An 11,870-nucleotide genomic window follows, 5' to 3' on the forward strand; every position below is an offset into this window, starting at 1 on the left:
TTGACCTGGTCATATCTTCACCGTTTGAAAATCCTTTGTTTGTCAGCAATAAGCAGACTTAGGTGGCACTTGCAGAGCTGTCTGCAAGGGGGGGCCATAGGAAGGGAAGGGGCTGACATTGATTACAAGATTGCCTGTGGCGGCAGCCAACTGGAGTCAGAAATTGAAAAAACCCCTGTTGATTTTACAAACTCTTTTCAAAGTCTGTTGGACATCATGACTTATTAAAATGCACATGACCACTGCAGCAGTCAGAAATGCGTCATGTGAAAGGACCGGAAGAAGTGGAGTTCATCATATTCGGTGTTTCTGAAACAGCGCACCATTTTTCATCCTCATCACTAACAAGGACAAAATCACCAATTATCGCAGATAACCCTTGGATATGAAGACTTGAGCAGGCTCCACTGCTTGAAGGCAGTTTCCAACCACCTTCTCTCAGAGGGTGTGAATTTAGGGCTCGATAAAAAGGGTGCCTCAATCACAATTTGCAGTCCGGCTCCTGGCTGACAGAAAGGCTCTGGAATCGGTGCTTGGAAATGCCATCGAGTAGCTTCAAAACATCTCCTAACATCAATAGATGTTCACCAACCTTGTGGTCCTCCAAGTGTTGTTTTTCCATCTTCATCCCACACTCGCAGGTAACCTACAATAAACAGACCTCATAAGATTAATTGCCACAGAGGACAGCAGTTTTAGAGGAGGAATGCGTTTCTCACCTCCACGTGCTCAGATGCAAAATGGTTCTTCATTTCCGAAATTGGGATGTAAACCTCGCAGTACTGGCACGCTGCAAGAAATCTGCTGCAGTGGACTTCATGAATCGTGAAATTAGAGGCAGGAGTATCCTTGTTGCTATGAGAAACATCACAGAGGTTACTTTGCAGAAAATAACACTGACCACAGTTGCAAGCAGTTTTTCACAGCACAAAAATCCTAAGAAAGCTTTTGATGAATTCATGGTTTAGAGAACTGAGTAACTAAAGAGCAAGGCAAGCCCAGCCAGGCCTCCACGTTCCTTCATAGGTGGGATATTAACGCCTATAGCATGCAAAGGTCACAATGTTCACACTACATGGAGATAAAATCAAGGGGGGTGGGTTTCATTATGAGAAAGGCAAATTTTGCAGCATAAACAAGTTATCACCAGGTTCAAGGTGATGAACTAATTAGTAAACTCATCCGTGAAGATGACAGTTTCTTCCTGAAACTAACCGGGCTATGAGAGGTCGAACAGTGCTCTGCTCGGAAAAACTACAGAACAGACCCTCTTGGGCCAGATTTGCTCAGTGAATGATAGCAGTAGCCATCTTACTCTGGAGCCAACACTCCCCCGCTCACCCCCTTCCCAAAAAAAGACTCATTTTCCTGTCTGGAGGACAAGGCAAGGCTTACAAACAGAGAAGATCCAAAAAGAACTGAGGCACTCTGAGCTTCGCCCTTGTTCCTGCCTCAGGCAGGTAGCATCCGTTCTAGACGATGCTCCCCAGACTAAAGCACAACTCAGAACACCAACATTAGTTCTATAACCTGTTGTGCCTTCCCATGTCACCAAGGAGAAAACCAGCAGAGCCGTTCAGTTTTCTCCTTGGCCAGATCCCGAGCAGGCAACAGCCCGGCAAAGCAGCAAAGTCCAACAGCAGCATCTCAACTGCACGTACACAGCTGCTTGCAAACCAGCCGGGCTGATGCTGCCAGAAACTGCTTGGAGTCCCACGTCCCTTTGGGGAAAAAAAGGGAATGTCTTTAGTTGCTTGTACTCAGGAGGTAACTTCTGAGCTGGCATCGCTGTCGGCGAATGTATTACCGACACCGGTGTGGCTGGGAAAAGGGAAGCGTCATCAGAGAGAAGCAGGAGGTGCCTCTTGGTTCTGTTTTCAACATCCCGGCTTCTGCCAGATGCTGAACCGGAACTTGGAACCATGGAGTTCACGTGTGCCTCGCTGAAAACCAAGTCTTTGTTTCTACCAAATACTTTGGTTCCTGCCTACGTGCTCAAGTCAGAAACTTGAGTCAAGGCTGAGCAGGTTGTCAGGCCCTGACACTGCAGAGCCACGTGCCAGCCGTTTGTAATGAAGGGGGCATGTTCGTTAGTGAGCTGCCCCTCCCAGCCCGTGGCAGCGTGTCAAGGGGATACATATGGATGTGTGTGCAGTGATGGCTCCCGGAGACCCCTGGCAGCCTCCGCTGCATGCCTTACCAGTGACCGCACCGCAGCGTTGCCGCCTGGTTATCGGCGGCCGAGGGCATGGCTGTGTCCTGGGACGAAGAGCCGGGTTCCTCCTGCTGCCTCGGCCCCGGGCCTCCCTGGCGGGGGGCAGGTGTGTAGGGAGGAAGATGGTGAGGGAGGTGGGTGTGTAGGGGGGAAGGAAGATGGGGACGGGGGTGGGTGGGTGGGTGGGCAGGTGGCTAGGGACGTGGGTAGGTGAGCAGAGAGCTCAGGAGAGACGGCTGCGCTCTCAGCACTGCAGGGAAAGCGGCTACGGCAGTGCGAGGGGCCTGGTGCGGCGCAGCACGGGCAGAGCTGCTCCCCGCTCCCGGCTGCGGGCGCTCCCAGCTCTGCGGGGATGGGTCCAGCCCAACAACGCACCCGACAATCCACCCAACAACGCACCCAACAATCGACCCAACAATCCACGCAACAATCGACCCGCGCTCCCCAGCGCCGTGGCAACGGGCGGTGGCACGCGGCCAGGCCCCACCCCCTTTCCCGGCCGGGACCCGCCCCCTTCCCTTCCACGGCCAGGCTCCGCCCCGCCGATGCACTCGGCCCCGCCCCACTGCTCCTGGCGGTGCTTCAGCCCTGCCCCCGGGCCAGCCCGGCCGGCGGCTGCACAATGCGGTTCCGCGCTCTCCTCATTGCGGCTGGGGCAGGGCACGAGGGCTCTTACGCGCGCTCCTTTTTGTCCTGGATCTCTGCCCTTGCAGGTGGAAGAACAAGGATGTGTACGCAACAGCGATCCACAGCTTGAGGGTGCGTGAGCTGCAGACTCCGGCGTGCATGACTGCAGCGCGTGCTGGCCTTGGGTCCATCATTCCCCTGCAGCTCCAGACTATGCTGAGCCCTCTAGAGATGGAGCTGAGGACGTGCGGGCTTCCCTACATTAAATGGAGTTCCTCGAGGTGAGGAGAACTGCAAACCTGAAGATCAAATGTGAGGAAGAGAGAAAAGCCTACACAAGTGTGTATATTCTTGTTCTGTCAGCGAATGGTGAAAAAAAAAATCAACGTGTGCGCAACAGTTGTAGAGCTAGTTGTTGGCACCCAGAGCCTGCAGCTCCTGCGCTTAGGAAAGCTGTGTTATTACCTGTCTGTCGCGTATTGCCCTTTCCAAGAGCCAGATACATGTCAGAAGAATATTTACTCTTGAATCTTGTCCATTTCCTGGTAGAAGCGTATCTGTAGCTGAGAAATGACTCGGAGTAAGCGCAAACACACGCGGAGCTGACGGAGACCAAGGGGAAAACTAAGCAGAAGGCGCGGCTGGGAGCCGCTTTGTTCCCGTCTGGGATGCGTGTTCCCAGGCAAGTGCCACAGGGAAGCGCGAAGGAGGTCGGTGGAAGTTTGTGGCGCTGGTGTTGCTGCCAGCAATGCGCTTGGGGGTTGTTCCTGGCCTGTGGATGGCGCGTTTGGTTTGGGTTTCACGCCCCCGTTCCAAGGCCTCGGCGCCTTGGGTGGACTTGCTCCCAGGGGCCGGAGAGCTGGGAATGCCGGTGTTCTCCAAGGCCGGGAGTACGGCTGTGAGTCAGAAAATGCTGCTAATGTCCGTCTTCTCCTTCCAGAGAGCACGTCCGAGTGGAACATATCTGCGTCTTGGCCCTGAAAGGCGTGCTGCAAAGTTACTTGATACATATTTATTACAATTAATTATTTGTGATTACAAATAACACAGACTTTGTATCGATGCTGTTTATACCTCGCTGTGTAAATGAAGCTTCTTATCCTGCAGAAATGTCACACCGGTAAATACCCTTCACCGGCTGGTTTTCTCAGAGGGATGGTCTGAGCCCTGCAAGAGGAGGAGCTCGGGGGTGGGGGCGGCACTGGCTTTTTGTTTCTTTGGTTGGCTGGGTTTTTTTAATGCCACTAGAATGGAAGTGCTGCAGCGGTTTGCCTGGAGCTCAAATGGCCTTCTAATTAAAGCTTTTTCTAATCACCATCACTTCCTTGTGCTCTAAATCACTTGACCTTGTCTGTAACAGGCTTGTCTGTCAAAGCAGAGATTGGTTTGTGATTTTTTTTTTTTTTACAACTATCTATTCATTCAGAATGTAAAATTACACTACACAATGGCAGAACTCTGGAGCTGGGTATTAGTTCTGGCTTGGTGTGTGTCCATCTCGGTACCGTTCGCAGCATTAACCTGTTAAGTGCTCTTGGCCATGGAGTGTAACTTGCATAAAGGAGATTCTTAACATCCCTTGAGATGTATCGTGTCCTTCTTTGGGGCTGGAAAGAATTAACTCCTGGGCTGCTGCAGCTGCGCTGGTGCAGGGGAACGGAGCTGCTGGAAACAACGCTGCAGACTGTCTGCTTTTGAATTCCCCTTTTGGGTGTTAATAGCCTTGTATTTACTTGGCAGAGAAATTAAATATTTTGTACCAAATGGAGAGCAAGCACAATGCTGACATCTCTCTTGATGGAGAGAGCCCGGGATTTCTCATGCCTGAGGAATAATGCCGCTAAGCCACGCTGTCAGCTCGTGTTCATCATAATGATTCCTGAGCCACGGCATCCCTTGGGAGCACTCAAGGAGGGAAAAGGTGGGACCTTACCCATGCCTGCATCTACCTGAGCGGAGTGGGAAGGGAAAACAGAGCCTGAACATTCCCAAAGGTACATGCCAACAGGAGGAGAGCCAGTGGTCCTAGACAGATACATGGGAAATCATGATTAACGAAACAGTAGGGGAAAAAAATTTTTCCAGGAGGATTGTTAAATATAAAAATTAGCTCGGAACAAGCTAAATACTGTGACAACTTAAATACTGGAAGAGGTTTAATATTCGGAGTGGTTATAGACTGGAGAAGCTAAATCCCGGGGTGAGGTGCTCACTGGACACAGCAGTAGACGTGAAGAGGCTCGTTTGGCCTGGAGGGGTTGCACAGGAGGACCGTCGCCCGCCCCATTTCAACGCCAGTTATTATTTTGTGATCTCGATAAACCCATTGAATAGATGAGGGGCATGGCACACGCAAGGCCCCACCCCGCTGGCGGAGGTGGCGGAGCGGCCTCCAGGCGGCGCTAGAGCAGCGTCGCTGCCTGGCGCGGGCGGCCATGGCGGGCGGGAGGCTGCCGGCGCTGCTGGTGCTCGCCCTGCTGCTGGGCGGCACGGCGGGGCCCGGCGCTTGGGCAGCGCGGAGCCGCGGCGCCGAGAAGCAAAACAGCCTCCGCCGCGCCGCCAGCGGCCTCTATCAGGGCGTCAGCGGCCTCTTCGGCGAGGACAACGTGCGGGCCCTGCAGAAGGTGAGGCGCTGGCCGCTTCCCCCGCCCCCTCCCAGCCCATCCCTTCCTTTCCCTGCGCGCCCTCTCCCCGCGCCGCTGCTGCCGGGGGTCCGGGCAGAGCCCCGCCGCTGGCCGCCCCCCCGCCCGGCTCCCTGCTCGGCGCTGGTCCCGCCGCGGTCTCGGCTGCCCGGCGAGCCCGCTTGCGGGCGAGGCGGCGGGGCGGCCGGAGCCTTGCTTTGGAAAGGGAAAGGGGAGGCGAGGCTTGACGTGGAGCGAACTGCAAAAGATATCGATAAAAGAAATCTGGAAATAGAGGTTATTGAAGGTGGGGGAGGCGGCCGGGGCAGGCGGCTGGCCGTGGGGAGCCCGCGAACTGGGGGAGGGTCCGTCTGCATCAGCAGAGCATCCTGTGCCTGTCGGGCCTCGGAGGAACTTGCAGGAAATCGGGCGTGCAGGCGGGCGGGCCTCGCGGTCCCCCGGTGCTCCTTTCTTCAGCCGCTGGAACAAATAATAAATACCGCCAAAGTGACCTTTAAATACATTTGAGACACTTGGGTCTGATGCATCTCTTAGTTGCTCGATAAAACTAATTCCCTGGTTTGCTTTACCGATGTCCATTACTAGTAATAGTGTCTTTTTTACGCTTCAGAACAATGGTAAAGGTAATAAAGTGCACTTTTAAAGCCTGTCAACAAATACATTTACATGCCAAAATACCTAGAATAAGGGCAATTGGAATAAGTAAATTTATGATTTGCAAAGTTAAGAAACATTTGCAGAATTACAGGTTTTTTCCCCCCTTGGGGACTTCAAAATAGCCTGCAGTTCTTGTTTAATGAATTATAACTCTGTTCATGACTAATAAGTCTCACAGTATGTGTAAGGAATTCAGGAATTTATTTTTTTTTAATTTTCAATTTTATTTCTCAGTTTTTCTCAAGGTTGACAGAGAGGTTTGTGAATGGGGTGGATATATTAATGGACACATTCTGGAGAATATGGACTGATTTGTTAGATGTTCTTGGAATTGATGGTAAGTGTGATGCCTGTTAACTCCTGAACTGTATCAGCCTGTATTACTGTTTACAAGCATGGGCCGAGTGCTAAAATAATTGCATTTTATCATGCTGCATTAAGCATCCATCAGTGGTGTCTCTGTCCACTTCATGTGGCTTTGGTTTTGGTGTCAGTAGCTTCAAACGAGAGGACTAAAACCACCCATTCCCTTTCTGTGTGTGTATCTACAGGATGTCTATAAAACCCATTACAAGTTACGGTTGGTTTCTTGGTATCATCATTAAATGGATGCACATGGCCAGGAATGATGCAGGGAAATAAAGGACGACTAGAAGAAAGACAGATGCAACTGGAGAGCCTTTATAAAATAACTTTGACAAAGCAAGATCTTTAATCTCAGTATGAATTTTGACCTTAGGCCCTACAGTAGTTTGGCTTTAAAGAAACTTTAGCTCCTCTGCTTTAAGGCAGTTAATTCAGGTGCATCATTGGAGCAGAGCCAATGATTTGAAACTGGTCCATCCAGAAATGGATGAACTAGCTTTACCCCTGACTTCAGAAGACACTGCCATGGCCCCACTGCATGACCCTTTGAAGCTGTGCTTGCATTTTTACCCATACTGCTTCGGCATGCACTCATTAACATCCTGTAAATTTTCCTTTGTTTTTCAGCCTCCAACCTGACTCATTATTTCAGCCCAGCGGCAATTGCCAACAACCCGACCCGTGCTCTCCTGCTGATTGGTGCCATTTTACTTGCCTATTGGTTTTTATCTCTCTTCCTTGGATTCTTCTTTTATCTCCTGCACATGCTGTTTGGTCGCTTTTTCTGGATTGCGAGGGTTGCCCTTTTCACTCTCTCGTGTGTGTACATCCTCCAGAAGTATGAAGGTGACCCAGAACATGCAGTCCTGCCTCTCTGCTTTGTTGTAGCAGTCTATTTCATGACAGGGCCAGTTGGATTTTACTGGAGAAGAAACAGCAACAGCAGCCTTGAGGAGAAGATGGACCACCTCGACAGTCAGATCAGACTTCTGAACATACGTCTTTCTAGGGTGATTGAAAACATGGACAGAGGCAGTGACCAATGAACCAGCTCCTATAGACCACTGTACACCAGCTCTATAAAATTCCTAAGCACTGTCTCATTCAGAGTTACAAAGCAACAAAACATCACATGGTAAAAAGTGTGCAAAGTTATAACTTTTCATCATGTGTAAGACTAATTTATCTAGATTATACACTCAGCCATTATACTTGTAGGAAAAAAAACCATGCCAACATTTAAAAAATTCAGCTGTATATTCAGAGAGTTTTATCCAGTACTAGAATTTTCTCAGTAGATAAACGCTTACTTTTACAAGCATTTAAAAACATCTTTTGTAAAGTTTTTATAAAAGCAAGTTGAGTAGTCTTTCAAATATTAAAATTGAGCTAAACATATGCAAATTTGACAATTAAAAAGTTAAAAAGAAAAAAAAATAATCTCAAGCTACCAAACACTTCCATCGAGAAGTAACTGCTGTGGGTCCACATTTTTTTTTCAAAGTTGAGTATGTTTTTGGTTTATTGTTGGCTTATTTCATTGCCTTGAAGTTGCCTTTCATAGAGTATCAGATGAGGAAATTTCTGGTATCCAGGCCAAAAAAATTCACACCATAGCTTTTAATAGGAGGTGGGGAATAAAGGAGAAGGAAAATTTCATAAATTTTAAGTCCTTAAATGCCAGTCCAATATGAGGAATTGAGAAGTGAATGTGTGGTGTTATTTCATTGCATTTCATCTCAAGAACTTTAGTTTGGTGTCTGAAAAGAAATCTCTTTTTTAATAAATAATTGACACAAAGGGAAGAGATGTAGTGTGGCAAATTGTAATTCATATTTGATCTTCACAGTGAAGCATTTTCCAGGCATAAGTGCATAGAGTAAAACATGATTTTTAATCTCAGGACCCATGTACTTTCTCAAAAAGGCAGCAGTTAAAACACGTGCAAATGTATTGTTGCTTAAATCTTTCTCAGGACCAATAAGCGGCAATAAATTATCTTCAGGAAGATCTGGATTTTTTTCTAAAATTGTAATAGTTTTATAGGAGCGTTTTGCTTGAAGTCTGTGTCCTCACTATCTTGCATTTTAGGGAGAGTGAGTCACCTTATGAGAAGGGTGTATTAAACAGTTATATTTCAAAGTGATGTAGGAGCTTAGAAGCAATTTTATTTTGAAGGATTCTACGTATTTGTAACCTTAGTATTAACTAGCTTGGTAGACTATCACTGGCTTTGTAAGGTTTGCTGAAATGCATTGAAACAAAGGTAACCTCAGGGAAGAAAGTCCGGTAAGTGGTTTAACTTGGTCACCGGTAGCATTCAAGGATATAAATGGGGGGAGGGAGGGAGAGCATCTAAACCGTAGTGATGAGCACAGCATCGATACCATGAGAGGTAAAACGGGCCGCAGCTGAAGTACTTCATAGTGTCTAAATAAACAAGTAAAGATAAAAAAGCAAGAGAAACTGGTCTGTGATAGGGCCATGCCAAAAAGCGAGGGGAACGATAGAGATAGGTGGTCTGCCTGCTGTTGCTTTGCCTGTGAGCGCCGTCTCCGGCGGGACTGGCCTGGGGCAGCTGTGCACAGCCTGGCACTTGATCTTCACCTTCTTGTTTTGTTGGGCAGAGCTTATGTTGGATGTGACGCTTAACTGAATGTAACTGTGGGGTGAATTTATTTCTCTCTTTATGCTGAAGTTTAATACTCTTCTTAAAATGTGTGTTACTTGTCTAACCTCTTTCGGTCTGTATGTGACATTTACATGAAGGATTATTTGAAGATCCATATTAATGGCCTTTACTCCAAACTGTGATCACTTAAGTTCAACACGGTTGAAGTTCATATGCAGTTGGCACTGTTGTTATCTGTTTTAATTTTTTTATGGCACCTGTAAATTCCCCTGCTCTCCATTTTTCAAGAAATACACAGCTAGAGTTGCAAAGTAACTGCTTTTCATAACTTTAAATCTTTCCCGTAAACAGATAAGTACTATGGCAACAAATAATCTGCTTTGTAAAGCTGAAAATGTAAATTGCAGTATACTCCTTTTTACAGCTCATTTTCCATAGTATTACAGAGTCTTCCCAGTAAACTCAGTTTTCCCTGCTGTTAGGTGCAGGGGACTGAGCTAAAACACCAACCTGGAAATTAGGACTTGATAAGCAAAGCTTGTCAGGTCTTTACGTGTTTCACTAAATTTGGGGCCTGAGGACCAAAGTCTGCAACTGTCGCTTGTGTGAGCGGCTCCATTGACTTCAGTAGGACTGTGTGCATGAGTCAGTTCTGCATAGATTATATTTTGTGTAATCCGCATTTATTGTTGAAGTTAAAAATACTGAATCGTTTATATATTAAGAGTTGTCTATGATAAAGATTTCTTTTAAAATCCTGTATAAAAGTTAATTTGGATTATAGTTTCTCCCTGTCCCGCTCTAATCATTTATCTTGGTTTTGTAAAATCAGCCCTCCTGTATTAATACTCTTAATTTTCATCACCCTGCTGCTTGGAAAGAATGTATTTTTGTATTTACTTGCATCCCATGTATAGAAAAATGTTATGTGAAAAGCGCTATATATAAAATTGGGTATTTTTAATCAGTATTTTTCCCAGCACTCAGTTTTCACGTTAGTCAAATTCAGAAGTAATGATTTTTTTTAAAGCACAATCTAATCTTCAATATATGTACATATATACTTTAAAAATGCTCTGTATTTTTAAACATGCACTGTAGTGAAAGCGCTTTGGGGACATGAATGTGTTACTGTATTTAATCTCTTTCAACTTTTGTAAATACCTTTTACAAATATTTTCCATACCAAGTCATCTAGTTTATCCATCGAGGTTTTTGCTCTGTTTTTTAGAACTCGTTCCAGTGACAGTGGTTGCACTGCTTTTGTATTGCCATTGACGGGAGCATCTCGGGCAAACCCCCAGAGGGGTGCAGGTGTCGCTTTGTCACCCACGGATAAACTGAGACATAGAATTTGGCAGGCTTGCCCGAGTCGGTGGCAGAAATGGGAATAAACCCCCATGTCTCAGCTCCCTCCGCCTTCAGCTCTGACCACCAGACAGCTTGGCCAAAGGTGGGTGGCCACATCTCCCACCGGTGGGACAGCCAGCTTCCCTGGGCTCTGCCGCGGCTGTGGGTGACCCTGCAGTGGAGGCTGCACACCCGCCGCAGCCTCTGCCTCCCCACCTGCCTGCTGGCAGCAGCCACGCCAAGCAGCATTGCCCTGCGTCACCAGCTGGCGTGACTTGGAGATGAGCTTCGGGCTGTCCAGGGAGCGAAATTCTGGTAGGGTCTGAAGTGTTTTAAACTTCATACTTTAAGACCTAATATTTGAAACTACTGAGTATTTTCGATACATTCAGTTTCGCAAAGCTAACATCCATAGCGGTTTCTTTGCAAGCACACACCTCCGCTATAGATAACTGATTTGTCGTATTCGGAATGTAATGCTTTTAAAAGTGGTATTGGGTGTCAGAGTACAGTGTATCAAACCTGGTGTAATTCAGTGCTGTACTTAATAGTGCGTCCTTCAAATTGTGATTTGCTTTTTGAGACTCGTTGCATCGTTAGTGTGGAAAATAGACCAGTATCGATCTTTGCTCTTTGATGGCGTAGAAGTTTTTAAGAGTGATTTGCCTCACGTACTGATCCGTATTTGGCAGCTAATGATGTAAATGACCATAAGTTCTCTTTGTCTGGGTTGGAAAAATAAAAGGTTTTATTGTATCTGCATGTATTTGAAACTTTTGGATAATTCCATCAAACTGTGATGACAGCACATTTAAAAAAAATGATCTTTTCCTTTTGATCAGAAATTATCTTTGCTATGGTAGCACTCGTTATCGGCACTGATGTTAGTGATTCCACAGCCTGTTTTGTACATTGGATTTCAGGATTATAGTGTTTAAGTTTGTACAATTGTGGTTATGTAAAAAAAAAATATTTGGTCTGAAGAGATGTCTGTATGCTTTTGACATATGATCCATAGGCAAGTATTAAGATTCTACTGATAATATTGTTAAGTAGTTACAAATATATCAGACTTATTTTTTACAGAGCTATACATGCCTTTATTTATTACTTATCAGACCACCAAATCAATGTACTATGTAGTTAAGTATTTGTAGACCAATTTCACAAATCAACTATGGTATTGTGACAAAGCTTAAAATAAATGTTTACTGAAACTTTGCACTGAGAAATGGATTGCGTGTGAGACAGGCCCCGGCGGAGCTCTCCCGGGGGGTAGCGGGCGGCGCCCGGGCTGGTACCGGGGTCCCGGCTCCGTTGTGAAACACCCGGGTAGCAACGGAGGCGCGACCCGGCGCTGGGGCGGGCACCGGGACGCGGG

At 46.9% G+C, this 11,870-nt stretch overlaps 1 protein-coding gene across 1 annotated transcript; it reads left to right on the forward strand.

The window, feature by feature from the left end:
• The first annotated feature begins 5,261 nt into the window (after positions 1-5,261).
• Positions 5,262-11,710, forward strand: LOC119142423 (BRI3 binding protein). Its single transcript, XM_037375330.1, has 3 exons — positions 5,262-5,466; positions 6,376-6,478; positions 7,135-11,710. Exons 1-3 carry the CDS (start codon positions 5,278-5,280, stop codon positions 7,551-7,553), a joined length of 711 nt encoding a protein of 236 aa, XP_037231227.1. The 5' UTR covers positions 5,262-5,277; the 3' UTR covers positions 7,554-11,710.
• The last annotated feature ends 160 nt before the right edge of the window (positions 11,711-11,870 follow it).

Source organism: Falco rusticolus, chromosome 1, assembly GCF_015220075.1.
Source record: "Falco rusticolus isolate bFalRus1 chromosome 1, bFalRus1.pri, whole genome shotgun sequence".
NCBI lineage: Eukaryota > Metazoa > Chordata > Aves > Falconiformes > Falconidae > Falco > Falco rusticolus.